We start from the raw sequence: 26,524 nt of genomic DNA, 5'->3' as shown, positions 1-26,524 counted from the left end.
CGCCTCTGCCCGGCCTCCCTGTCTGGGAGGTGAGGAGCGCCTCTGCCTGGCCGCCACCCCGTCTGGGAGGAAGTGAGGAGCGTCTCTGCCCGGCCGCCCCGTCTGGGAAGTGAGGAGCGCCTCTGCCCGGCCGCCCGGTCTGGGAAGTGAGGAGCGCCTCTGCCCAGCCGCCCCGTCTGGGAGGTGAGGAGCGCCTCTGCCCGGCTGCCACCCGGTCTGGGAGGAAGTGAGGAGCGCCTCTGCCCGGGCGGCCCCATCTGGGAAGCGAGGAGCGCCTCTGCCCGGGCGGCCCCGTCTGGGAAGCGAGGAGCGCCTCTGCCCGGCCGCCCTGTCTGGGAGGTGAGGAGCGCCTCTGCCCGGCTGCCCTGTCTGGGAGGTGTACCCAACAGCTCCGAAGAGACAGCGACCATCGGGAGCGGGCCATGAGGACGATGGCGGTTTTGTTGAAGAGAAGGGGGGGAAGTGTGGGGAAAGGAAGGAGAGATCAGATTGTTGCTGTGTCTGTGTAGAAAGAGGTGGGCATAGGAGACTCCATTTTGTTCTGACTAGGAGAAATTCTTCTGCCTTGGGATGCTGTTGATCTATGGCCTTTCCCCCAGCCCCCTGCTCTCTGAAACATATGCTGTGTCAACTCAGGGTTAAATGGATTAAGGGCGGTGCAAGATGTGCTTTGTTAAACAGATGCTTGAAGGCAGCATGCTCTTTAAGAGTCATCACCACTCCCTAATCTCAAGTACTCAGGGGCACAAACACTGCAGAAGGCCGAAGGGTCCTCTGCCTAGGAAAACCAGAGACCTTTGTTCATGTGTTTATCTCCTGACCTTCTCTCCACTATTATCCTATGACCCTGCCATATCCCCCTCTCCCAGAAACACCCAAGAATCATCAATAAATTCTTCATAAATTTAAAAAAAAAAAAAAAAAAAAAATTTCAAGGTCGGCAAAGTGGCTCAGGCCTGTAATCCCAGTACTTTGGGAAGGCAAGGCAGGCAGATTGCTTGAGCATAGGAGTTCCGGAGCAGCCTGGGCAATATGGCGAAACATTATCTCTACAAAAAGTAAAAAAATTGCTGGGCGCGCTGGCTCACGCCTGTAATCCCAGCACTTTGGGAGGCCGAGGCAGGTGGATCACGAGGTCGGGAGATCGAGACCATCCTGGCTAACACAGTGAAACCCCGTCTCTACTAAAAATACAAAAAATTAGGTGGGCGTGGTGGCAGGCGCCTGTAGTCCCAGCTACTCGGGAGGCTGAGGCAGGAGAATGGCGTGAACCCGGGAGGTGGAGCTTGCAGTGAGCCGAGATCGCGCCACTGCACTCCAGCCTGGGCAACAGAGCGAGATTCCGTCTCAAAAAAAAAAAAAAAAAAAAAAAAATTAGCCGGGTGTGGTGGCGCGCACCTGCAGTCCCAGCTACTCCAGGGTGCTGAGGTGGGAGAATTGCTTGAGCTTGGGAGACGGAGGCTGCAGTGAGCTGAGATCGTGCCACTGCACTCCAGCCTGGGCAACAGAGTGGGAGAGTTGAACCCTGTCTCAAAAAAAAAAAAAAAAAAAGAAAAAGAAAAATAATTTCAACATAACAATCTCAGAGCATTAAACCCCAAGCACAGAACCCCTTTCTGAGCATGGGGCCCTGTAAGACTCCAACAATGGTTACACACATTAGATGACTGGCCCTGCCTGGAACATCCTCCAGGATCCCCCTGCCCCCTTTTTTTTTTAGACAGAGTCTCGCACTGTCGCCCCAGGTAGAGTGCAGTGGTGCGATCTCAGCTCACGGCAAGCTCTGCCTCCCAGGTTCAAGCGATTCTTCTGCCTCAGCCTCCCTAGTAGCTAGGATTACAGGTGCCCACCACCACGCCCAGCTGATTTTTTGTTGTTGTTGTATTTTTAGTAGAGACAGGGTTTCACCATGTTGGCCAGGGTGGCCTCGAACTCCTGACCTCGTGATCTGCCCTCCTTGGCCTCCCAAAGTGCTAGGATTACAGGCGTGAGCCACCATGCCCAGCCAGGATCCCCTTTGACCAGTCTTTGTCCAGTGAGGGTGGAGACACTGAAGTGTAAGCTACTGGAGGCAGGGAATTCTAAGGGCTGCTGGCACCGTGTACCTCTAATCACAGCTTCAGGAGGCTGTGGTCTTGACAGCTCTTCAAGACACTGGGAAGTAAAAGCTTCTTGGTCTAAGGCTTGGGATGCCACAGGGCTCTGGATTTCAGGATGCAACTGTCCCCTCCTTAGCCCCCTAGGTTTGACTTGTTGGGTTCTCAGAACCCTGAATTAGGATCAGAAACCTCCTGAGCTATTTGCTTCCCTGACATACAGTCCAGACAAGTGTCCCAAAGCACCTTCTCAACCCTTCTTCACTTTGTCCATTGCTCCCTGTGGTAGACAGAATAATGATCTGGACAAAAATGTCCACGTCCTAATCCCTGAAACCTGTGAATGAAGTCCCTAAAACGGACATTGCAGATGTGATCTTGAGATGGGTGAATTAAGGATCTTTTGGTTTGTTTGTTTCCCCACTTATGGGAAATTTTTAATTTTAATTCAGCCTCCAGAGTAGCTGGGACTGCAGATATGAGCCACCACGCCCAGCTAAGTTTTTGTTTAGAGTCTCGCTATGTGGCCCAGGCTGGAGTGCGGTGCTGCAATCATAGCTTATTGCAGCCTCAAACTCCTGGGTTCAAGAGATCCTCCGACCTCAGCCTCCTGAGTAGCTGGGACTGCAAGTGTGAGCCACCATGCCCGGCTAATTAAAAAAAAAAAAAATGCCAGGTGTGGTGGCTCATGCCTGTAATCCCAGCACTTTGGGAGGCCGAGGTGGGCCTGAGGTCAGCAGTTTGAGATCAGCCTGGCCAACATGGTGAAGCCCTCTCTATAATTATACAAAAATAAGTCAGGGGTGGCGGTGCACATCTGTAGTCCTAGCTACAAAGGAGGCTGAGGCAGGAGAATCACTTGAACCCAGGAGGTGGAGGTTCCAGTGAGCCTTCATTGCACCACTGCACTCCAGCCTGGGCGACAGAGCGAGACTCCATCTCAAAAAAAAAAAAAAATTTTTTTAGAGACAGGATCTTGTTATATTGTCCAGGCTAGTGTTGAACTTCTGGCCTCAAGCTCTTCTACTGCTCTGGCCTCTCAAAGCACTGGGATTACAGGCGTGAGCCCCTGCCCCCAGCCCCTCAGAAAGCCTTCCTGACCACACCAGTAACAAGGTCTTTTCACAAGTACTCACAGGACCATTAACCTATGTGGCACTTCAAATGCGTTTTGGGGACCTGGGCGCATCCAGACTGGTGTGAATGGATATCTTCCATACACATGTAATTTAGCAAAGGAGTTTCCTGGGCTATGGCAAGAGCTGTCCCCAGACTCCTGGACACAAACGGCACACCCATTCTCCATGCAGTATCAGGGCCACACCCCACTAGAGCCAGTTCTGGGTGTGAGAGGGAGAAGACTCCCAGGGGAGTGAGCAGGTCCCAATGCCCCTAAAGTAAAGCTGGAACAACTGATCACCTTCCAGTGCTGTGACAGCCTGGGTCTGTCTTAATATCTTGCTGTTCTTTGTTCCCAGTCAACCATCTGCCCAGAGTCACTGGCTCTCCCTCCTCCTTTTTATTTTTTTTTGTAGCAATGGGGTCTTGCTATGTTGTCCAGGCTGGTCTTGAACCCCTGGGCTCAGGCAGTCCTCCCACCTTGGCCTCTCAAAGCACTGGGATTACAGATGTGAGCCACTGAGTCTGGTCACTCTCCCTCTTCCTCTGTTCCTCCTCGCCCTGCACCTGAAGGAGGGCAGGTGAGCTGCAAGCTTGCCTTTTGTAAATCTTATTCTTTTCCTGTACCCTAGTTTTTTGTTTGTCTGTTTTGTTTTTTTGCCTGGTTAAGGTGAGGTTATGTCAAGCAATACTATTTCCCCCATATTGGTAGGGACTTTGGTGTTTCTGATCCATGGGAGTTGAAGTCTTGTTTCTTTTTTTTAGATGGAGTCTTGCTGTGTTGCCCAGGCTGGAGTGCAATGGCACAATCTTAGCTCACTGCAGCCTCCACCTCTCAGGTTCAAATGATTCTCTTCCCTCAGCCTCCTGAGTAGCTGGGATTACAGGCACCCACAACCATGTCCAGCTAATTTTTGTATTTTTAGAGACAAAATTTCACCATGTTGGGTGTATTTTTTGTATTTTTAGAGACAAGATTTCACCATGTTGGCCAGGCTGGTTTCGAACTCCTGGCCTCAAGTGATCCACCCGCCTCGGCCCTGTAAAGTGCTGGGATTACAGGTGTGAGCCACTGCACCCGGCCAAGGGAGTTGAAGTCTTAAAGGAAAGACCCAGGAAAACAGATATAGGGTCCAAAAGGCAGAAAAGGATTCTAGGGGTTGTAAACACCCAGGTAACCCTGGTGAAAGGCTTTGTTGCCTCCAGATGGTGGGACAGGAGTTCCACCACAGGCAGGATTAGGTGGTATTTTCATTCATTTCTTTTTAGGTTAAATACGTTGGCTTAGGGACAGAATCCTATTTCAGGGCTGAAGGGGATCTTGAGAATCAACTTACCCAATGCTCTCATTTTGTAGGTAGAATCTACAGCTCAGAGAAATTAAATGATTTGCTCATGGTCACATAGTTTTTCAACGCAAGCACCAGGAGTGATCCAACTCTTCTAAATCCTCTCTGGGCCTCATCACTGTCCCAAGGGCCTGGGTCCCCTGGGAACAGGGGTGGGAGAACTAGAGGATATCTGAGTACCAAAAAAGAAGTGGGACGACAGGGGCAAGTACCCTACGTTTCTGATTTTCATTTTAAAAATGTATTTTATTCGACTTGGAAAACGAGTACAAATCCCTGGGTGTTTTTTATCAGGGAGGAGTGGGGAGTAGACAGGAAAGAGAAGAGGGTAGCAGGCAAGGTAAGTTATGAGCATCACAGTGGCTGCCTCAAGACCCTGCCCAGGGAGGGTGGGGTGGGCTGGGGGTTGAGCAGGGAGCTCAGGTCCGGAGGAACACCATGGTGAGGAGGCCTGGAGGGGGGACAAAGAAAGAACAGGGTTGCATGGGCAGCCCTGGGGCTCTGTTAGCTCTCCTCCCGTCCCTTCTCCCTTTTTCCTGGGGCCTGGGTCCCTGGCCACTACTGTCCTCACCCAAGACGTAGGCGGCCACCAACTTTTGTCCCAGGGAGACGTGCAGGACTTGAGGCAGCTGGCTGCCGAGTTCGTCCTGGAGTGGGAGCAGCAGGAAGGCCACAGAGACAATCCCCGTCAGCAAGAAGAGGAGGAAGGAGCTGGTGGCCAGTTGCTGGCGGGGGTCTGAGAAACAAGACTCATCAGATGCTGCAGCCCCCACTCCTGCCCAGCCCAGGTCCTCCAGGGAAAAGCCTGAACAAGGAAGATGTATCTACTTTTTTTTTTTTAATTATCTTTTATTTTTTGTAGAGATAGAGTCTCACTACATTGCCCAGGCTGGTCTGGAACTCTTGGCCTCAGGTGATCCTCCTGCCTTAGCCTCCTAAGTAGCTGGGACTATGGGTTCATGCTACCATGCCCGGCTAATTTTTAAGTTGTTTGTAGAGGGTTTTGCTATGTTGTCCAAGCTGATCTTGAACTCCTGGCCTCAAGCAATCCTCCCACCACTTCAGCCTCCCAAAGCACTGGGATTATAGGTGTGAGCCACCACACCCTGTATCTACTTTTTTTTTTTTTTTTTTTTTTGAGACGGAGTCTCGCTCTGTTGCACCCAGGCTGGAGTGCAGCCACACAATCCTGACTCACTGCAGCCTCTGCCCCCTAGGTTCAAGTGATTCTCCTGCCTTAGCCTCCCGACTAGCTGGGATTACAGGTGCGAGCCACCGCTCCCAGCTAATTTTTGTGTGTTTTTAGTAGAGACGGGGTTCCATCATGTTGGTCAGGCTGGTCTTGAACTCCTGGCCTCAGGTTATCAGCCCACCTCAGCCTCCCAAAGCACTGGGATTATAGGCATGAGCCACCGCACCCTGTATCTACTTTTTACTGCCCTCCAGGGGTACACTGCAAGTGTCCTCTCCTTCCTACAGCCTCTGTCCCCATCACCACAAGAACTCTCTCCTCCAGTCCCTCAGCATTCATTTTCTCTCTTCTGTGGACCTATCCGGCAGGCAGGGACCTCTCTTGATCTCATACCCAGCACACAACTTGGTACAGAGTTAATTGCTCAATACAGGTTTCTTATTGAACTGAACTGAGCTACCACATGATAGGAAGTACTGCGGTTACAGTCAAGGAAGAACTTTTTCCTCTAAGTAGAAGTCAGAAACTAGGGAAGCTGTCAGTCTTTTTCCCCCTCACCTGATATAAAATCTCAACTCGGAGGAATGTTTCCACCAAAAGACAAAAGACTGAACCAGGAGACTTCTTCAAATCCAATTTATCTCATCTCTAGGGAAATGCTAGTTCCTCCCTCCCTACAGAACTCAAGATCCCAGTCTCCCAACTCACGCTCCTGGAAGTGTCTGGTCGTGGGTGGTGGTGTCCCAGCAGGAGGCCCTGGGTGAGGTGCTGGATCTGGCTGTCCCTGAAGCTCAAGGGGGTACGCTGGGGCTCTCAGAACGGAGGTAATGTCCTTGCGTCCCACCACTCGGCCCTCAGCTCCTTCCTCAGACAGCTCAATGCGGAAGCGGTCCTGGACATCATAGTGGCTGGGAATGGGTGCCACATGGCGAATCACACTGGTCCCAAGGTAGGAGAGAAGCCCATTGGGGTGAATGAGGCAGTAATCCAAGGAAATCTGGGCCTCCCCCCAGAAGTCTCTCCCTTAGGGGCACAGGCAGAGGGTAGGGCAAACAGGTTAAAGGAGGGCAAGGTCTCAGACCTCAGACAACAGGTGGCAGCGACCCCTGGCTTCCACAAGCCTCCCCACCCTCCCAGCTCACTCACATGTCAATGCAAGACTGGGGCTTCACATATCCCTCTGCGTCAAACACCGTGTATTTGGCAGGTGCTGTGCACAGGACTGGGGGATAGAGACACACACAGACAAGCCCTACCATGTGGGTCATTTGAGTCCCCTCTGCCTTCTGCCCCGGAGGCTGGACATGACTTTCCCACTCCACCAAAGCTGGACGTCCAACCCTACCCATCTAACTCCTCCAGCCAACACAGCCCCACAGTGTCCGGCCACCAGCCCCCCTGAGGCGCCGATCCCTTTACCTCGGAAGCGAAGCGCAGTTCCTGTGGGGTTATAGAGGGTCAGCAGCTGTCGGGGTCCGCTCCGCTGGTCCGCCCTGAATACTAGATCCGGGGGAAAGACCAGGACCGGGACAACGGGTCCCAAGGGAGGAGGGGCGCCCCGGGACCCCCGCCCAGGGGGCCCCGGACCCACCAGCTCCTGGTCCTGGGGCGCCCCACGGCGCATGCAGGCTCTGGGCGGTCGGACATCCGAGGGCAGAGCTCAGGGGACAGGGCCTGGAGTCAGAGCTGGGGGGCGTAAGGGGCGAAAGGGGACAAGATGAGCTCCCGGGGCAGGGCCTGGACTGACGCCGCCGCCGCCTTGGAACCCCGCTAGATGGGGCTCCCGCAGACCCAGGCCCAGGGCCCCCAAGACCTTCCCTCTTCCAGCTCTGCCCCAAGTTCCTTCGGACCAGCCGAGCCCCACCTCGACGGCCACGCCCACCCCGCTAAACCCGGCCCCTCGCAGCTCCCAACCCGGCCTTCTCCTCAGGCCCAGCTCGCGATCTCCATAAGCCCCGCCCCGCCGCTGGCCTCGCCCCTTCCGGGCGTTCCCGGACGCCCGCCTCCTCTCTCCAGCCAGACTCCGCCCGCTGTAGCGGCCCGCTGCGGAGCGACTTGTGATGCCTCGTGCTTCCTGGGAGACCTGTGTTTGCGTCTCCGGCCCCTCCCTAAGCTCGGACACGGGCGCCGTCGGGCTTCTGCCTCGAAACGGTTGCTCGCGCTAGGATGCCCGCCTTGTGGCCAAAGCACCTGCCAGTCAGCTTGTGGTCAGATTCATGGTGACATGTTCCCGAGAGTCCTTTTCTATACTTCCGCCGTACGGCGTCTGTCATTGGCTAGGACGTCTTTGTTTCTGCCGCAACTATACGCCGATTGGTGTGCTGAAAGACCAACCAGAACGCCCTCCTTCTGTCGTCTGCGATTGGCTGGATTCCGGTGACGTAACAGTTGTGCTGGCTCGAACTCGAGCCCTGAAGTAACTCAGAGAATCGGGGCGGGGTTTCGAACTGGGCTTTGTTCTTTCCTCCCTATTCTTGAGACCGTCCAAGTCAGTCTCCCACCGGGAAGCCCTTTTCCTTCTCTTCAATTCCAGGCTCTAGAAGCCTCTGCAGGAACCAAGCCTGTTTCCTTTTTTGCTTTTTTTTTTGAGACGAAGTCTCGCTCTGTCGCCCAGGCTGGAGTGCAATGGCAGGATCTCGGCTCACTGCAACCACCGCCTCCAGGGTTCAAGCGATTCTCCTGTCTCAGCCTCCCGAGTAGCTGGGATTATAGGCGTGCGCCACCACGCCCGGGTAGTTCTTTGTATTTTTAGTAGAGACGGGGTTTCACCATGTTGGTCAGGCTGGTCTCAAACTCCTGACCTCAGGCGATCCACTCGCCTCAGCCTCCCCAAGTGCTGTGATTACAGGCGTGAGCCACCATGCCTGGCCTCTTTTTTGCTTTTTTAGAGACAGAGTCTCACTCTGTCGCCCAGGCTGGAGTGCAGTGGCGCTATCATTGCTCACTGCAGCCTCCAACTCCTGGGTTCAAGCGATTCTCCTGCCTCAGCCTCCCGAGTAGCTGGGATTACAGGCGTGCACCACCACGCCTGGCTTTTTGTAATTTTTTGTAGAGACGATCTCGCTATGTTGTGCAGGCTGGTCTCGAACTCCTGGGCCCAAGCGATCCTCCCACTTAAGCCCCCCAAAGTGCATGAGAGCCACTGTCACTTCCCCAGGCTCAAAGTCTGTTTTCTATGGGTTGGAGGTTCCTCCCATCTGGGACTCTAGCCTAAGTCTCGCCTCCTGTTTCTCACCTTCCTGTAAGGGATGTGGGAAATCACTCACATTTGCACAGGGAATTAAGATTTGCTGATTTCAAACCCATGTTGTTCGAGGAATTATATATTTTAAAAAAGGATTTGCTAAACTCTGCCACTTTAATTGCATCGAATTTTCAACTCCTTTTACAGCCTGGATAAGGTGAAGAATCTGGGTCTCTCAGGGCACCCAGTTAGCAATGGAGCAAAGACAAAATTGATCTTATCTGAAAGTCTCCTCTGAACATCTTGTGAAGAATCTGGGTCTCTCAGGGCACCCAGTTAGCAATGGAGCAAAGACAAAATTGATCTTATCTGAAAGTCTCCTCTGAACATCTTATGTAGAATCCCCGTGTTCTCTTTTACATTTTCTTTCTCTTTTCTTTTCTTTTCTTTTTTTTTTTTTTTGAGACAGTCTTGCTCTGTCACCCAGGCTGGAGGGCAGTGGTACAATCATAGCTCACTGCAGTCTCCACCTGCTTGGTTGGGCTCAGCCAATCCTCCCGCCTCAGCCTTCTGAGTAGCTGGGACTACAGGCGCGCAACTTCACACCCGGCTAATTGTATTTGTTTTTGTTTTTGTTTTTTTGGGGTTTTTTTTTGTTTTGTTTTTTTGTTTTTTTGAGACGGAGTCTTGCTCTTTCACCCAGGCCAGACTGCAGTGGCGCAATGTCGGCTCACTGCAAGCTCTGCCTCCCGGGTTCACACCATTCTCCTGCCTCCCGAGTAGCTGGGACTACAGGCGCCTGCCACCAAGCGCGGCTAATTTTTTGTATTTTTAGTAGAGACGGGGTTTCACCGTGTTAGCCAGGATGGTCTCGATCTCCTGACCTCGTGATCCGCCCGCCTCGGCCTCCCGAAGTGCTGGGATTACAGGCGTGAGCCACCACGCCCTGCCCTGTATTTGTTTTTTTAATAGCACTTATAGTGATACATGACCTCCTATTTTATTGTTTCTCTCTCCTCCAGTAGAATGTTTTTTCCTTTTCACAAGAGCAGGGACTTTGTTTAGTTTTCTGTTGTATCTTTAGGACTTATGACAGTGCCTGCCATTTGGAATGAACAAATGAATGAGTGACTAGGATGAACTTTGAGCAGAGATCTGACTGGATTTAGGAAGTGAACCATGAGATATGTCTATGGAAGAGAATTCTGGATAGAGGAAACAGCAAAGGCTAAAACAGAAGTGTACTAGAAATGGGCAACAAGGCCGGGTGTGGTGGCTCACCCCTGTAATTCCAGCACTTTGGGAGGCCGAGGCGGGCGGATCACAAGGTCAGGAATTCGAGACCAGCCTGATCAACATAGTGAAACCCTGTCTCTACTAAAAATACAAAATTAGCCAGGCGTGGTGGCACATGCCTGTAGTCCCAGCTACTCAGGAGGCTGAGGCAGGAGAATCGCTTGAATCTGGGAGGCGGAGGTTGCAGTGAGCCGAGATAGCGCCACTGCACTGCAGTCCAGCCAGATCATGCCACTGTGCTCCAGCCTGGGAGACAGAGCGAGACTCCATCTCAAAAAAAAAAAGAAATGGGCAACAAACTGTGAAGTTGCCAATGTGACTGGAACAGATGATACATGGGAGATAATAGACATGAAGCTATGAGGCAGGAGAGAGAATGCAGATAATATAGGGCCTTGAACCCTTGGTAAGACTTAGGAAACTAGGGGAAAGTTTTAAGTAAAGGAAGGACAAGATGTGACATAATCGGCTGGGCATGGTGGCTCACGCCTGCAATCCCAGCACTTTGGGAGGCCAAGGGGGTGTGGATCACCTGAGATTGGGAGTTCGAGACCAGCATGACCAACATGGAGAAACTCCGTCTCTACTAAAAATACAAAATTAGCTGGGTGTGGTGGTACGCGCCTGTAATCCCAGCTACTCGGGAGGCTGAGGCAGGAGAATCATTTGAACCCAGGAGGCGGAGTTTGCAGTGAGCCGAGATTGCGCCATTGCACTCCAGCCTGGGCAACAGGAGTGAAACTCTGTCTCAAAAAAAAAAAAAAGATGTGACATATTTTCTTTTCTTTTTTATCAGACGGAGTCTCACTCTGTTGCCAGGCTGGAGTGCAATGGCACGATCTCAGCTCACTGCAATCTCCACCTCTTGAGTTCAAGCAATTCTTTTGCCTCAGCCTCCCGAGTAACAGGCGCCCGCCACCACGCCCAGCTAATTTTTTTGTATTTTTAGTAGAGACGGGGTTTCACCATGTTGGCCAGGCTGGTCTCAAACTCCTGACCTCAAGTGATCTGCCTGCCTTGGCCTCTCAAAGTGCTGGGATTACAGGCATGAGCCACCGCGCCTGGCCAAGACGTGACATCTTTTCTTTTTACTTTTTTAGAGAGAGTCTTACTCTTTTGCTCAGGCTGGAGTACAGTGGTGTGATCACAGCTCACTGCAGCCTCAGAGTCCTGGGCTCGAGCAAGCCTCCCACATCAGCCTCCTGAGTAGCTGGGACCACAGATGAGTACCACCACGCCCAGCTAATTATTTTTTGTAAAGACAGAATCTGGCCATGTTGCCCAGACTGATCTCAAACTTCTGGCCTCAAGTGATCCTCCCACCTCAGCCTCTCAAAGTGCTGGGATTACAGGCATCAGCCACTGCACCTGGCCTGTGACTTACATTCTTTTTTTTTTGAGACAGGGTCTCACTGTGTTCCCCCAGCTGGAGTACAGTGGCATAGTCACAGCTCACTGCAGTCGTACCTCCCCGGGATCAAGCGATCCTCCCATCTCAACCTGAGTAGCTGGGACTACAGGTGTGCACCACCACGCCTGGCTAATTTTTGTATTTTTTTTATGGAGAGGGGGTTTTGCCATGTTGCCCAGGCTGGTCTTAAACTCTTGGCCTCAACAGTCCTCCTGACTCAGCCTCCCATTGTGCTGGGATTACAGCTGTGAGCCGCCACACCTGGCCACATTCTTAAAAGATTATTCTGTATAGTAAATATGTGTTGAATTAATTAATGAATGAAAAGAAATCCTCAAGATGGACCCCAATACCATAAGCATGGAGATCTGATCCACTCCTCGTTAAGAAACATTTATTTGGATAAGAAAGAAGGCCTGAGGGCTAGGGACCGGGGCTGGCCTGCGTCTCAGTCCTGGGAGGCAGCAGCCCGCACAGGTTGGGAGGGGCACTTCCTCTTGCTTAGGTTGGTGAGGATCTGGTCCTGGTTGGGCCGGTGGAGAACCACAAAGCTCTCTGGAGGAAGGACGGGGCCTCTGTTCTCTTCTACCTGGCCCATCAGCAGATAACTGACTCCTGGAAGAAGGAGGGAGGGGTTGAGATCTCTTATTCTTGAGACCTGTCAGCAGGTCTTAAGATTCCACACCTTGAACGTTTCCCTGTGGCTTAGCTCGCCCCATCCCCATTTCCCCACATCTCTGTTACCTTTCTTCATGGGGGGGCACTGCTTGCAAGGCACGTAAAACTTCAGGGAGGCACCAGTGGGTGGAGAAGGCAGATCCAGTCCTCCAGTTTTATAAGCACCAATAAGACTGACAGTGACGGCGAGGCCCTCCCCTGGCTCCCGAACCATGGACTTCACTGTCGCAGTCACCACTGTGGGGGAATGGGAGTGAGAGATGAGGAGATGGGAGGTTCCAGATGGCAGAACTGGAAACAGAAGCGGGAGGTGGTTCGAGGAGCTGGAATGGGGTTGGGGGTATTCTTACCCAGGCTGCTGGCACAGAAGTTGCTCTGCAAGGTGCCTGTCCGGCGGCACTGCTTTGGGCAGGTGGGTGCATCTAGGAGGGAGGAGGGTGGAGGGTGACCTGCTCAGCAGGTAGGAGGGAGCACTGTCCCCATAACGGCCTCATTGACTTGAACTATTCAGAGCTTTGTCGGGCTTCCGGTCCCAGCACCCAGTAAGGGTGGTCGGGAGGAAGGAGGCACCAGTGAGTACCAGATGAATCAATGAGTGAATGTAGCCAAGGAGGAACTCTTTTGTTTAAGATGGAGTTTTGCTCTATTGCCCAGGCTGGAGTGCAGCGGCACAGTCATGGCTCACTGAAGCCTCGACCTTCCCAGCTCAAGCGATCCTCCCACCTCAGCCTCCGGAGTAGCTATGACCACACGCCTGGCTAAGTTTTTTTTGTTTGTTTTTTTGTTTTGAGACAGAATCTCACTCTGTAACCCAAGCTGGAGTGCAGTGGCACAATCTCAGCTCACTACAATCTCCACCTCCCAGGTTCAAGCGACTCTCCTGCCTCAGCCTCCCGAGTAGCTGGGATTACAGGTGTGTACCACCACACCTGGCTAATTTTTGTATTTTTAGTAGAGATGGGGTATTGCCATGTTAGCCGGGGTGGTCTTGAACTCCTGACCTCAGGTGATCTGCCTGCCTTGGCCTCCCAAAGTGCTGGGATTACAGGCGTGAGCCACCAGCCCAGCCTAATTTTTTATTTTTGAAAAGACAGGGTCTTGCTATGGTAAACTCCTAGGCTTAAGCGATCCTGCTGCCTGGGCCTCCCAAAATGCTGGGATTACAGGTGTGAGCCACAGCCCAGGTCAGAACTTTTTGAAATGGCTCCCTTCAATCTGTTTCCCCTTCCTCCCCTGTCCCAGACTCACCAGGGGCTGAAGGAGTTTCCTCTGTTTTCTCTGGAGGTTGGGACTTGGGGGGCAGCTTGACTTTGGGCTCAGTTCCCGGTTTGGGGCTGGGCCCTTGCCCTTTGGCAGTGCCCCGCGGCAGGGTCTTGTAGGAGGCTGAGAAGCCGTCAGCGGTGACACTGAGATCTGAGACGAACTGGACAAGGAGTTCATTCCCTTCGGAGGAGATGGAACTGCGGGTGGCCACCGAGCATTGGGGGAAGTGTCAGGGCGGGTGTGCACCACACTCTTCTCAGCCCCGTGACCTTTTTTGTTTGTTTGAGACAGGGTCTCACTTTGTCTCCCAGGCTTGAGTGCAGTGGCTCCATCTCGGCTCACTGCAGCCTTGACCTTCTGGGTTCAAGTAATCCTGCCCCAGCCCCGCAAGTTGCTGGGACTTACAGGCACGCCACCATGCCCAGCTAATTATTTTGTATTTTTAGTACAGACAAGGTTGCGCCATGTTGCCCAGGCTGGTCTGGAATTCCTAAGCTCAGGTGATCCTCCCGCTTCAGCCTCCCAAAGTGCTGTGATTACAGGCATGAGCCACTACCCCTGGCCGGGTGGCCTTTTAACTTTGTCCCGACTTCGCAGAGCCCCAGTCGCCTCTCTATCTGCGGACCCCAGACCCGGGGCCAAATCTCCTCTTTGCCTGGCCTCGAACCTGCTCCCCTCGCCGGTGTGGAGCCCTGGGGTTCAGATCCCGTCCCTTAAGCTGAACCCTGCCCCTCCAAACAGCCGCGTGCGCGCGGTCCCCCGACTCTCACCCGGACTTGCCCAGGTCCCGCCCCTCACCCCGGGACTGCGTCGCCGCAGAACTTCCCCAGCCTCCGGGAGTCGTCGCTCACGGCTCCGTTGAACACGCTGACGGAGTCGTAGCGGCAGTAGGTGTCCGGCTCCAGGTCAAACTTCTCGAAGGTCAGCGCGATGACCTGGCGGCGGGCGGAGGCGGGGGCTGCGCGGCGGGACACCCCTGGGCGCCTGCACCTCATTTTCTACTGGGTGCCTGCAGCAGCTCCCACTCCCACCTCCCGCGTCCCCTGGGCCCCTTTCCTGAAGGCGTTCACACCACAGCACGGAGGACCACACACACCCATGGGACCCTGCAGGGGCGTTGGTCGTCGTCGTTGGCAAGGTCAAGTCCTGGCGCACTCACAAGTGACAGGCCCGCGTGTTATACCAGGACCCTGTACCTCGCTCTCCTGAGACTTGTCTCAGTTGTAATTTTTACATTTTTGTTTGCGTGCATGCAGGGGTTGGGGCTGTTTTGGGTGCCCACCAGCGCAAGCGCAGTGTTCGGGACACAGCAGATCTTCAATAAATCTCTGCTGGCTGCAAGCTGGAGGGCGCCTCCTGGGTCCCCTAGGGCAGCCCGGGGAGGAGGGTCGGTACCTGGTCCGGGGGCGCGATGATGTGCCAGGAACAGCTGATGCCCGGGGGGTAATCGGACTCGGGCCAGTTGGGCGTGGTCAGGGTTCCCTGGGCCTTCTCCAGCCGCCCCCCGCAAAATTGGTGCTCTGGGGAGGGGAGAGAGGAGCGGGGGTGGGGGGCGGTGGAGACCCTCGGTCAGCTCGCGGAGAGCTCTAGGCTGGGAGCCCCGGCAGGCAGCTCGGATGTCTGGGGCTCAGGATGAGGGGACGAGAAGAAGGGGAGGTAAGACGGGGGCAGGTTAGCAGAGAGCGGCCGGGAGGAGCGCGGCTCGGGGAAGTCTGGGGCCGCAGGGCGCACTGGCGGGCGGTGGAAGCGGGAGGAGGAACTGGCTGGACGCCCCCTTCTGGCCCCTCCCCGACCCGCGGCCGCACCGCGCCTCTTCCCCTAGGAGATCCCATCTCCCCGGCCCTGCAGCAGAGTCCCCTTTCAGGCTGGAGAGGGTGTCCTCGACTTGGGGCACAGCCCCCGAGGCCCCCTTTAGGGAGGTCCCCGCCTGAAACATTGCAAGAGAGACTTCTGCCGCCAGGAGGGGGTGATGGGACCGCAATCGGGAGCCCAGGGCTGGGTGTAGGGGGCCCCCCCGGGTCGGAGGAACCTAGTCCCCCCAGCCCTGGGGTGCCCCCTCGCGCCCGTCAGAGGGAGCCCGATTGCGGACGGGGGCCGGCAGTTACTCACCGTCCCAGTAACCCCATGCCGCCCATTCCACCCGCGGGTCGGTGACCCATTTCCGCCTCGCGCCTGGGGGGGGCCCTGGAAGAGGGGATGGGTGGGTGCGGGAGGAGGGGAGAGAAGACGGGGAGGAGGGACTGAAGGGGCGGTTAGTGAGGAAAATGGGTCAGGGAGGTAAGGGGCCCTAGGCGCTGGGGAGCGGGGTGGGCGGGGCGGAGGTTAGGGCTGGGGGCGGGGCTGCGCCCGGGGCGGGGCCTGGAGGGGGGGAAGGCGGAGGTGAGGGAGTTCTCACCAGTGCCCGAGGTGGCCCGCCCGCTGTACCAAAGCAGGAAGCCTCGTCCTCCTGTGCCCTCATCCGCCGTCATCCTCAGGGTCACCTGGTTGCCGGGGGCGACTAGGGGCGCAGGCCGGAAGGTCCCGCAAAAGCGTCCGAGCCGCTGGCCGGAAGTCCCAGACCCAGCGAAGACCTCCAGAGCATCGTAGCGGCAGGCGGGGTGCAGCTCCAGGTCGAAGACTCGGAATGACAGGGACACAGTCTGGCCCTCGGGGACCTGATAGCGGGGACAGAGGCGGGGACCCACAGAGTCAGGCCCCACACAACCCAGCCAGAGGGCAGCTCCTCTGCCCCAAGCGTTTCTTGCAGAAACGGACTGAACGGGAAGGGGCCTCCATGCGAGTGCAGGGCAGAGGGCCTGGTCTCTGCAGCTCTGCTGGTGGCCTGTGCAGGGAACAAGAGCTGAGGCTTTGGAAGAGGAGGGAGGGCCAGGGACTGGAGAATGAAGATTTGAGGGAAGGGTTAAGAGGATGCGTGTTACGGTGGGAATGATGCCTTCAGTGACAGAGGGAAGACACTTGGAGCTGCCCCAGGTTGAGAAGGTGGTGCGGAGGGCGGGGGCGGGGAGGGGGTCCCCTCGCAGTCAGGCCTTTTTGCCTCTGAGACTTTGACAAGGGGTAGTGCCCAGAGGGGCTTCTCACCGTTATGGTCCAGATGCACTCCTTATTAGGGGGGTAGAGGTTGGGGAACCCCTCACTTGCCACGTAACCTGATTCCCCCTTCACATCCCCTCCGCACAGGAACACGGGTCTGGAGAACAGAAAAGGGATCAGGAAAGAGCACGGACGGGTGGGACGGGGGAGCACTGGCAAGATGGGGATGAGGTGATGAGGATGAAACTCCAAGGAGGGAAGCTGGGGGATGAAATGGAAAGGCCTTGAGAGACCTGGGGCAGCTTCCACCAGCCAGGACAGGGCTGGGGTGTCCCAGACTCCCACAAAGGTAAGGGAAAAGTGGGCCTGGCAACTCGACCATCCCTCCAACCCCCAGAGTCCCCACCCCCACCCCAACAGGAATTCCCGGAATCCTCCTCGGCCCCCCTTCCAGACTCCCGCCTCACTCTGCCTGGCAGTCCAGGGACAGGAGCCGCCTAACTACTTCCAGATGTGGACACAGCCACGAGGCGGTGGGGGGAAGGGGGTGGAGAGATGGAGGGAGCTGCAGTGGCGATGGCCCTCTGATTGAACCTGGAGGCCAGGCTCCGCGAGCTCCATACCTTAGCCCTGCCCCTGTTCCAAACTACTTCAGATTCTGACTCCCAAGTCTCCACTCGCTGCCCCCTCCTCCCCCTACAATCCCTCTCGAATTCCTTCCTGGAATCCAGCTACCAGGCAAGTTCAGGAGCTTGGCTCTCTCTTGGGTTCTATGGGGGGCCAAGGATCTGGGTGGGTAGGGAGACTTAAGAGACCAGAGGACGAAGGTGGGGGAACGGGAGCAGTGATGGCCTGCAGGAGACCAAGGTCTTGCAGCAGATGGGGAGGATTTGGGGGCCAGAGAAGGGTGAGGCGGTGGGGAATCTGGGGAGGGGTGTGTCAGCAAGGGAACCCAAAATATCTCCAGGCATAACCCCCAAGGAATTGGGGGTCCTAAGTTCACTGGAGCTGTCTGGAAGATGCCAAGAGACCTACCTGGTATAGTTGGGGGTCTGGCCCTGGGCAAAAGGCAGCAGGGCCCAGGCAGTGAGGAGGGGGCCCAGGAGGGAGGCTGTGGCTGCAGGCAGCATGGCCTGGGGGAAAGGCGCTGGGGTCCTCAAGACAGAGGCAGCAGCTGAATTTTGCAGAGCAGCAGCAGCGGTGGCGGCAGCAGCAGGATAATCAGCGCCAGATGGGGCAGCCTTGGGTGTGTGGGCGTGGGGACTGGCCAGTGGGGCGGGCAGTGGGGAAGGCGGGACAGTGGCGTGTCCTGGGACCTCTCTAGGTCTAGGACACATAAATGTTGACCTAAGGAGGGGGAGGAGCAGTGAGGGGCAGAGGCCGTCTCCCAGGCTTCAAGTAACGTCGTCGGGAACCCCACTCTGTCCAGTGAGGGAGTATCTCCGGGAACTTCTGAGGACTCCCTAGCCCCCATCCTCCCCTAGCCCCTACTTCCTCAGCTCAGGAACCCTCATTGCTTACCCACTGCCTGACCACCCCTGCCAGCTCATTTTCCACTTCATTTTTTTTTTTTTTTTTTTTTTGAGACAGAGTCTCATTCTGTGACCCAGGCTGGAGAGCAGTGGCGCGATCTCAGCTCACTGCAACCTCCGCCTCCCGGGTTCAAGCAATTCTTGTGCTTCAGCCTCCCAAGTAGCTGGGACTGCAGGCGCATGCCTCCACGCCTGGCTAATTTTTGTATTTTTAGTAGAGATAGGGTTTCAGCATGCTGTCCAGGCTGGTCTCAAATTCCTAGCCTCAGGTGATCCACCCGCTTCGGACTCCCAAAGTGCTGGGATCATAGGCGTAGCCACCACACCTGGTCTCCACCTCAAATCTCCATTGCCTTCTCTCCAGACTTGGGCCAGACTAGGCTGAGGAGAAGGAATTCTCACCCATGACCTCTTCCAACTACTTGAAGGTACAGGAAGCAAGGCAGGAGGCATGGGGTGTGGATGAAGGGAGTGTCCTTGTTACTCAGGAAGAGGTGGAAGGAGTAGAAAATAGAGCCCAAACCTGGGAGGTAAACAGAAGGAAGAGAGGAGGGGGCTGGCTTCAGGCCAAAGGGAGATGGGTGGGAAGCTTTCGGGGGTCAGGAGGAACAGGCTGCCTCAGGATGGGGACAAGTCTAGTGGGCAGGGGATCCCAGTGGGGTAGCCAAGAGCATCTGTGCATAGAGTTGTTCCAGAAGGTAGGGCCAGGACTACCCAGTCCAAACGACCAGGTGTGCTCTTGGGAGCAGGGAGTGGACAACAATGTGAAGGGTTTAGGCAGCATCAGCTCTGCTGCACCTGAGACCTGGAGCTGCTTGTGCTGCCTGCCCCTGCCTGGGTTCCTGCCCTCCTGCACCCACCAAGCCGGGCAGCAGACCCCCATCCCTGCCCCTGTCCCTCCCAGCCCCCAAGGCTTCCACACCAGGCCTCGCTGCAGCCTTTTATTCTATCCATCAAATCTCTTGTCCATGATAGTCAGGTTGGGGGCCCCTCCTGGGCAGCCCCCTGAACATTTTACAAAATAATTCCCTGCCTTACCCTGGTTAGCGGTCCCCACCCCCTAGCAACCCCTTCCCACACGCATGCGCACAATGGTCATTGCTCCTTAGTCCCTGGCCTGGGGCCGGACTCCCTCCAGGGACTAGGCTAGCATGAGGGGGATTAGGTCTCAGGGGCTGGGGGCCCTACACCACCCCCGCCTCCCTCAGCGCTCTGCAGCATGTCCAGGGCCTCCCAGAAGAAGTCCTTCTGTGCGGCCATCAGGGGCATCCACCCTACGATCTCCTTCATCTTCTCCATGCGGTCCTGCAACGTGTGGCAACTGTGGATCTGGCTGAGGTACTCCTCGCAGGCCTGGGCTGTCCCCCCGGGGTCCTGGGGCGCTCTGGCCCCCAGGCTGGGCTCGGGAGTCCCCACCACCCTGCTGGCCGGCAGGTCGCGATAGGGGGCGTGCTGCTCGATGTCGTGGCTGGACAGGATGTACAGGCACTCCCTGGTGGCACAGAGGGCGCAGGCACACAGAGGGACCTTGGAGGAGGAGAGAAAGGGGCATGGCTGAGTGGTGCTTTCCTTGCAGGGTTTCCCAGGGAGCCCGGGCCAATCTGCCTATTGCATTCTTCCCTCTCACACCAGCCCTGAGCCCGCTAAGTCCCAAGGGTGTGTGAGGTTGGGCAAGGCCAGCACAGTCTGCTAAGGGAGAGAGCAGAAAGCGTGGTGTGCGGCAGAGGAGGGAGGTGGGGTGGTGCTAGGGAAATGGGACCCCCTGGGTCCCTGCAGGAGCCCCAGCTACAGCCTGTGGGCTTCCTGGTTCATGGCTCTCATCCTCCCTGGGTGCCCACCCCCCTGACCCCGCTCTGACCTTGACTTGGAGCTTGACGAAAGAGGCACTTCCCTTGGGCCAGCCTGGGAGGCGGCCCCCAGCCCCACAGCCGCAGCCCAGCAGCTCCTTGCTGAACTCTGAGCTCTGGCTCAGCACCAGGGAGTGGTTGAGGCCGCACCACAGAGTGATGGGCCGCTGCAGGTAACGAACCTGGGGACACACGGCCAGGGGCCCTGAGCGGGGAGCACCAAGGGACTGGGGGGCTGGGGTGGGAAAAGGTTGACTGGAAGGCTTGGGGCAGAATGTGAACTGGGGAGGAAGAAATGGGAGCCAGCACTGTCCCACGCCCCAGGTCTGCCCTGCTGACCCCTGCAGCCCCCATACTCTAACTGGTCACATAGGGTCTTGCACTTCTGTTGGTACCTCATCTATGCCCCCAGAAAATCAGCTCCTTGCCTGAGCCCAGGGCCTGCTGTGGTGTACCCCTCATTCTCAGCCCACCCGTCTATGCCAGTCCAGCCTCTCATCCTGCCTGCCAGCCTCGGGGAGACTTGCTCCTTGTGCAATTCCAGGTTAGACCCCAACACCACCCTGAGGAAGGACTTTCCTTCCACTATCCCTCCCTTCCTGCTCTAGTATTATCTTTTCTTTCTTTCTTTCTTTTTTCTTTTTTGAGACAGAGTTGGAGGTTTGGAATGCAGCAGTGCGATCTCGGCTCACTGCAACCTCTGCCTTCCTGGGTTCAAGCAATTCTCCTACCTCAGCCTCCCAAGTAGCTAGGACTACAGATCCTTGCCACCAGGCCCATCTAATTTTTGTATTTTTAGTAGAGAAGGGGTTTTGCCATATTGACCAGGCTGGTCTCGAACTCCTGACCTCAGGTGATCTGCCTGCCTCGGCCTCCCAAAGTGCTGAGATTACAGGCATTAACCACTGTGCCCGGCCTCCACTCTAGCATTTTTATTTTCTCTTTTCTTTTTTTAGAGATGGGGTCTCATTCTGTTGCCCAGGCTGAAATGCAGTGGTGCAATCATAGCTCACTGCAGCCTTGAACTCCTGGGCTCAAGCCATCCTTCTGCCTCAGCCTCCTGAGTAGTTGGGACTACAGGTGTGTGTCACCACACCCGGCATGTGCCTATAATTTTTAAATTTTAAATTTTTAAATTTTCTATAGAGACAGTGTCTCACTATGTTGCTCATGGTGATCTCGAACTCCTGGCCTCCCACCTCGCCTCTAGCATTTTTCTTTTTTTTTTTGTAGAGATGGAGTCTCGCTCTGTTGCCCAAGCTGAAGTGCAGTGGCGCGATTTCAGCTCATTGCAACCTCCGCCTCTCCGGTTCAAGGAATTCTCCTGCCTCAGCCTCCTGAGTAGCTGGGACTATAGGTGCACACCACCATGCCCGGCTAATTTCTTTTGTATTTTAGTAGAGACGGGGTTTCACCATGTTGCCCAGGCTGGTCTCGAACTCCTGGGCTCAGGCAATCCACCTGCCTTGGCCTCCCAAAGTGCTAGGATTACAGGTGTGAGCCACCATGCTCAGCCTGGCATTTTCAACTTATCACATAATTCTTTTCCAAAATGGCCACTCTGTTTTTGAAAAAAAAAAAGCTTCTACTTGCTTCCTGCCGCTTCCTGCCTCTGTCTCTTAAGCAGCAGAGTTGGTTACATGACCAATCTGAGGTTGACCACATTACTGTTCCTTCCCACAGCCAGTCTTTCCAGCACCTCCCTGGGATCTTGCTTTTCTCTCTACTACATTACTGACATGCTCTTTCTAGAGGCACTTGGCCTCTCAGTGGCTAAATCCCAGGGCCTCTTCTGCCCCCTCATTCTCCTGAGCCTGTTAGCGCTTTAATTCCGAAGACACTGATAAGTAATTTATGGTCATTCTAGAAAAATTATGAAACATTGGCAAGCAAAAAATTAATTTTAAAATAATTGGAAATCCCACCATCTACTATTAACATCTTGCTAGATATTCTTCACTGTTGGCTAAACAAACAAATACACATAAGTTGTATATTTTTTATTTTTTAGAGATAGGGTCTCAGTGTCACCCAGGCTGGAGTGCAGTGGTGATCACAGCTCACTGCAGCCTCCAACTACTGGCCTCAAGCAATCCTCCTGTCTCAGCCTCCTGAGTAGTTGGGATTACAGATGCCAGCCACCATGATGGGCAAGTTGTGTATTTTTAAACAAAAAATGGGATGGGGCCAGGTGTGGTGGCTCACACCTGTAATCCCAGCACTTTAGGAGTCTGAGGTGGGAGGATTGCTTAAAGCCATGAGTTCAGTATAAGCTTGGGCAACATAGCAAGACCCTGTCTCTAAAAAAAAAAAAAAAAAATTATCTGGGCGTAGTGGCGCATTCCTGTAGTCCTAGCTGCTTGGGAGGTTGAGGCGGGAGGATCTCTTGAGCCCTGGAGTTGGAAGCTGCAGCGAGCTACGATTGTGTCACTGCACTCCAGCTTGGGAAGCAGCGGAGACCATGTCTCAAAAAAGTAATAAAAAAAGTAAAAAGAGGCTGGGTGCGGTGGCTCACACCTGTAATCCCAGCACTTTGGGAGGCCAAGGTGTGCAGATCACCTGAGGTCAGGAGTTTGAGACCAGCCTGGCCAACATGGTAAAACTCCGTCTCTACTAAAAATACAAAAATTAGCCAGGCATGGTGGTGGGCACTGTAATCCCATCTACTTAGCAGGCTGAGGCAGGAGAATCACTTGAACCTGGGAGGCAGAGGTTGCAGTGAGCCGAGATCGCGCTGTTGCACTCCAGCCTGGGAGACAGAGCAAGACTCTATCTTGAAAATAAAAATAAAAATAAATGGTACTATGTAAACCATTTCATAAAAGTCTTTTTCACCTAAAAATATGGCATGACTATCTTTTCCATGTCAGTAGTAAATGTATCTTACATTGTCACACCATCAATTAACCCTGCCACCACCCCCATTTGGAACTTCCTTCTCACGTGCCTTCTGGGACAGTATTAGAGGGGTGCACAGCCTGTCTTAGAGGCACCTCGTCTTCATCCCCTGCCTACCACGGGGCCTACTTCTCAGAGTTGCTTTTCAGTCTCTACTTCTGTCCGTTCAACCACGTTCCCAGGTAGAATCTAATTGCCAGCTAGATGTTTCCAATTGAGTGTGGTTTTTGTTTTGTTTTGTTTTGAGACAGAGTCTCTCTCCGTTGCCCAGGCTGGAATGCTGTGGCACGATCTCGGCTCACTGCAACCTCTGCCTCAGCAGTTCTCGTGCCTCAGACTCCCGAGTAGCTGAAACTACAAGCGCCCACCACCACACCTGGCTAATTTTTTATTTTTTCTAGAGACAGGGTTTCACCATGTTGTCCAGGCTGATCTCATGCTCCTGGGCTCAAGTGATCCGCCCACCTTTGTCTCCCAAAGTGCTGGGATTACAGGTGTGAGATATCATCTTTCTTCCAGAGCCACCTCTGTCTTATATCCCTCTCTTCTACATCTAATCAGTTTTGAGGCCCTATTCATTTTCTTCCCAAATAGCTCCTGTATCCATTCCTTCCCATTCTCGCTGCAGCACCAGGCTCTTGTCTCAAGTGCTGTCATCACTCAACAGCCTCCTGGCGGGCTCCCCGCCTTGGCCTCCTCTGCACAAGGCTCCTGACATGTTCTCAGTCACCTCTTGGGGGTTGCCTTCTCCTATTCCAGAACGTGCAGTGACTCTTCCCCAAATCTACACCTCTCTAGGCTTGTGCTCACCTGTACCACCTCATACCTCAGTGATTCCCAAGATGCCTTCTGTGCTTTAGTGAGACCCGTCTTGTCACTGTCCCAGGTATGTGCAAGTTTTGTGCCTATCCCCCTCCTCATCACACAGAATGCCTTCTCTATCCCTACCTAAGTCTTATGTAACCCACGATGCCCTGCTCACATCTTTTTTTTTTTTTTTTTTTTTTTTTCTTTTTTGAGATGGAGTCTCACTCTGTTGCCCAGGCTGGAGTAGGGTGGCACGATCTCAGCTCACTGCAACCTCAGCCTCCCAGGTTCAAGAGAATCTCCTGCCTCAACCTCCTGAGTAGCTGGGATTGCAGGCATGTGCCACCACAGCCAGCTAATTTCTTATATTTTTGGTAGAGACGGGGTTTCACCATGTTGCCCAGGCTGGTCTAGAACTTCTGACCTCAAGTGATCCGCCCACTTTGGCCTCCCAAAGTGTTGGGATTACAGGCATGAGCCTCTGCACCTGGCCCCTGCTCACCTCTTCCCTCTTCTAGAAGTTACTCTAGCCTGCCCAGGTCACCCACTCTACCCCTTCACTAAATTCCTATTGCATTTACAGTGTGCACTGCACAGAATGGACCTCATAGTGCCAACCCTGGGTAAGACATGGGGCAGTGCCACTGGCATTACATACTGATTGGCTTAACTTCCCAAAGGAGCAGAAACTGGATTCTATGGAATCTGGAGAAGAGGACAGATCTGGGGGTTAGGGAATTGGAGGAAAGGGGTTGGGATGAGAGTTGATGGGAAACAGTCTCACCTGTGTGGGTTCCCCTCGGTCCATTTTGTCCCCTGTTCCTAGCTGCCCGTATCTGTTATTTCCTTGCATGAAGATTCGGCCAAATTCATCCACCAGGCCAAGGTGGTTGTAGCCAAGAGCACAGAGTAGGATCTAGTGTGCAAGATAGAAAGGGGATAGGCATTCCATTCCCTCCAGAGGAACTCTGAGTTCCAGAGTCTTCCAGCCACTAACCTGCCATCCCCAGCTGATCTCCTTCTATATATATCCTTCTATATATATATATATATATATATATATATATATATATATATATATATATTTTAGAGATGGGGTCTCACTATGTTGCCCAGGCTGGTCCAGAGCTCCTGGGCTCAAGCGATCCTCCCTCCTCAGCCTCTCTCCGCACACAGCCCCCAGCTGATCTCTTGGCATACCTCTCCCTGGGGATCCCCTGCCCCTCTGGATCAATCATCTGATTCCTATAATACTTCAGACCTTTCAATCCCTACAGCCCCACCCCTCTGGTTTGCCCCGTCCCTCCAGGAGCCTACCTTGGCAGGCATTGAGAGAGCAAGCGGCATCTGCTGGTCCAGGGGGTCAAAGGCTTGAAGGGTCCCAAAGAGATCGCGATACACCCCTGGGGTATGCACCTCAAAATACACTCCCCCCTGGTCTGGGGGGTCAGGAGCCCTCAGCTCAGCAGCTTTGGGCACCCGTTTCCTAGGGATAAGGCCCCACCTGGGATGAAAGCTACAAGATCCAAGGAGTCTCATACCCACTAGGAATGCATCAACTATGATGCCTGGGAACTGAAAACACATCTTTTGAGACTGAGTCTCCCCTTGGTCGCCCAGGCTGGAGTGAAGTGGCACAATCTCAGGTCACTGCAACCTCTACCTCCTGGTTCAAGTGATTCTCCTGTCTCAGCCTCTGGTGTAGCTGGGATTACAGGCGCCTGCCATCACACCCAGCTAATTTTTGTATTTTAGTAGAGATGGGGTTTCTCCATGTTGGCCAGGCTGGTCTTGAACTCCTGACCTCAGGTGATTCACCTGCCTCGGCTTCCCAAAGTGATGGGATTACAGGCATGAGTCACCATGCGGGCCATAAACACATCTTTTCACTAGGATGCCCTCAGGGGTTCACCATGCAGCTGGAGTAAGGGTGAAGGGTGTCAGTGTTTGGAGGGTCTAACCAAGGCTGTGGGCTTGAGCTGGGGGGAGGTGGTCCATACCCGTGACATAGAGGGTGCTGCTCTGGTTGGAAGTCATGCAGGCCACGCGCAGGTGAGGCAGGTAGTGGGACACCTTCCTCAGCGCCAGCTGAACCGTGTAGGAGCGTGGCTGGTCAAGCTGGGTCTCATTCACTACCAAAGAGTAGATCTTTCCTTCCTCTGGGAGTAGGGGAAGCAAACAATTAGTTGGGGAGGGGATTCTCCAATATCCACATAAACATCTCAAGAGACTCCCTAAGCCATATGGGTGACACACTTACTGCCCTAGAGTGGGGCTGAGAAAGAAATAAGGGAAGAGTGACCCCAAGTCCCCCAGACTCCAGTTCCCACCATAAATCAGGGAAGTACTTCAGCATGAGAGATGAGCAGAGAGAAAAATCTAGCAGATTTGTTAGAATCCGATTTGAGTGAGAGGTCTGGGGATTGAGGGCCCTGCCTGGCATTCAGAAGTTTAGAGGTGGTCAAGTGTGGTGGCTCACACCTGTAATCTCAGCACTTTGGGAGGCCAAGGCAGGAGGATCACTTGAGGCAGGGAGTTTGAGACCAGCCTGGGCAACATAGCAAGACCCCATCTCTACCCTGCTCCAAAAAAGAAAAAAATATTTTAAGAAAAAGCCTAAAGGGTGATGTGGTTAAGTATAAAGGACATTGGGAGCAGTTTGGAGTATAGGGAGGTGCTTGGCATGGAAGCTGGGGAGATCTGATTTTTTTTTTTTTTTTTTGGAGATGGAGTCTCGCTCTGTTGCCCAGGCTGGAGTGCAGTGGCATAATCTCGGCTCACTGAAACCTCCACCTCCTGGGTTCAAGAGATTCTCCTGCCTC

At 54.3% G+C, this 26,524-nt stretch overlaps 3 protein-coding genes and 1 long non-coding RNA gene across 18 annotated transcripts in view; 1 reads left to right on the top strand and 3 right to left on the bottom strand.

Annotated features, from left to right (window-relative positions):
• Nucleotides 1–4,782: 4,782 nt before the first annotated feature.
• MOSPD3 (motile sperm domain containing 3) lies at nt 4,783–8,109 on the bottom strand. Of its 7 annotated transcripts, none has more exons than XM_063725922.1 (6): nt 7,947–8,109; nt 7,176–7,442; nt 6,903–6,978; nt 6,465–6,694; nt 5,136–5,300; nt 4,783–5,015 (listed from the first exon to the last, which is right to left on the bottom strand). In XM_063725922.1, the coding sequence occupies exons 2-6, from the start codon at nt 7,378–7,380 to the stop codon at nt 4,984–4,986; spliced, it is 708 nt and encodes a 235-aa protein (XP_063581992.1). In that variant the 5' UTR covers nt 7,381–7,442; nt 7,947–8,109; the 3' UTR covers nt 4,783–4,983. The 7 variants fall into 7 exon arrangements, with proteins under 7 accessions (XP_063581992.1, XP_054416255.1, XP_063581993.1 ...); XM_054560280.2 differs by having other exon boundaries at nt 6,903–7,008; nt 7,947–8,060; XM_063725923.1 differs by having other exon boundaries at nt 7,840–7,975.
• Nucleotides 8,110–12,024: 3,915 nt separating this feature from the next.
• On the bottom strand, nt 12,025–17,858 carry PCOLCE (procollagen C-endopeptidase enhancer). The gene is made up of 9 exons (XM_002817768.4): nt 17,654–17,858; nt 16,667–16,775; nt 15,984–16,242; nt 14,984–15,108; nt 14,387–14,523; nt 13,574–13,785; nt 12,676–12,747; nt 12,392–12,562; nt 12,025–12,262 (listed from the first exon to the last, which is right to left on the bottom strand). Exons 1-9 carry the CDS (start codon nt 17,746–17,748, stop codon nt 12,096–12,098), a joined length of 1,347 nt encoding a protein of 448 aa, XP_002817814.2. The 5' UTR covers nt 17,749–17,858; the 3' UTR covers nt 12,025–12,095.
• Nucleotides 16,766–26,524, top strand: part of LOC112134296 (uncharacterized) — a 14,085-nt gene continuing 4,326 nt past the window's right edge. For 2 of the 6 annotated variants that reach the window (XR_010140813.1, XR_010140814.1), the window contains exons 1-5: nt 16,766–16,967; nt 18,515–18,578; nt 19,359–20,170; nt 20,410–20,541; nt 23,694–23,781. This is a non-coding gene — a long non-coding RNA (uncharacterized LOC112134296). Of the gene's footprint in view, nt 16,968–17,763; nt 17,865–18,001; nt 18,579–19,358; nt 20,171–20,409; nt 20,542–23,693; nt 23,782–26,524 lie in introns of those variants that run through there. The other 4 variants (XR_010140817.1, XR_010140815.1, XR_010140816.1 and 1 more) reach the window with 4 other exon arrangements.
• FBXO24 (F-box protein 24) overlaps nt 19,078–26,524 on the bottom strand; it is a 15,316-nt gene continuing 7,869 nt past the window's right edge. For all 4 annotated transcript variants that reach the window (XM_054560272.1, XM_054560273.1, XM_054560271.1 and 1 more), the window contains 5 exons: nt 25,703–25,861; nt 25,020–25,141; nt 24,487–24,618; nt 20,009–20,179; nt 19,078–19,677 (listed from right to left, as the gene is read on the bottom strand). In XM_054560272.1, coding sequence (XP_054416247.1) covers nt 19,312–19,677; nt 20,009–20,179; nt 24,487–24,618; nt 25,020–25,141; nt 25,703–25,861 — 950 coding nt within the window. In that variant the 3' untranslated portion in view covers nt 19,078–19,311. The remainder of the gene's footprint in view (nt 19,678–20,008; nt 20,180–24,486; nt 24,619–25,019; nt 25,142–25,702; nt 25,862–26,524) is intronic.

The sequence above is a fragment of the Pongo abelii genome, chromosome 6 (assembly GCF_028885655.2).
Source record: "Pongo abelii isolate AG06213 chromosome 6, NHGRI_mPonAbe1-v2.0_pri, whole genome shotgun sequence".
Classification (NCBI taxonomy): domain Eukaryota; kingdom Metazoa; phylum Chordata; class Mammalia; order Primates; family Hominidae; genus Pongo; species Pongo abelii.
Note: the sequence above shows the minus strand (reverse complement) of the source record. Positions and strands in the feature narration are given on the sequence as shown.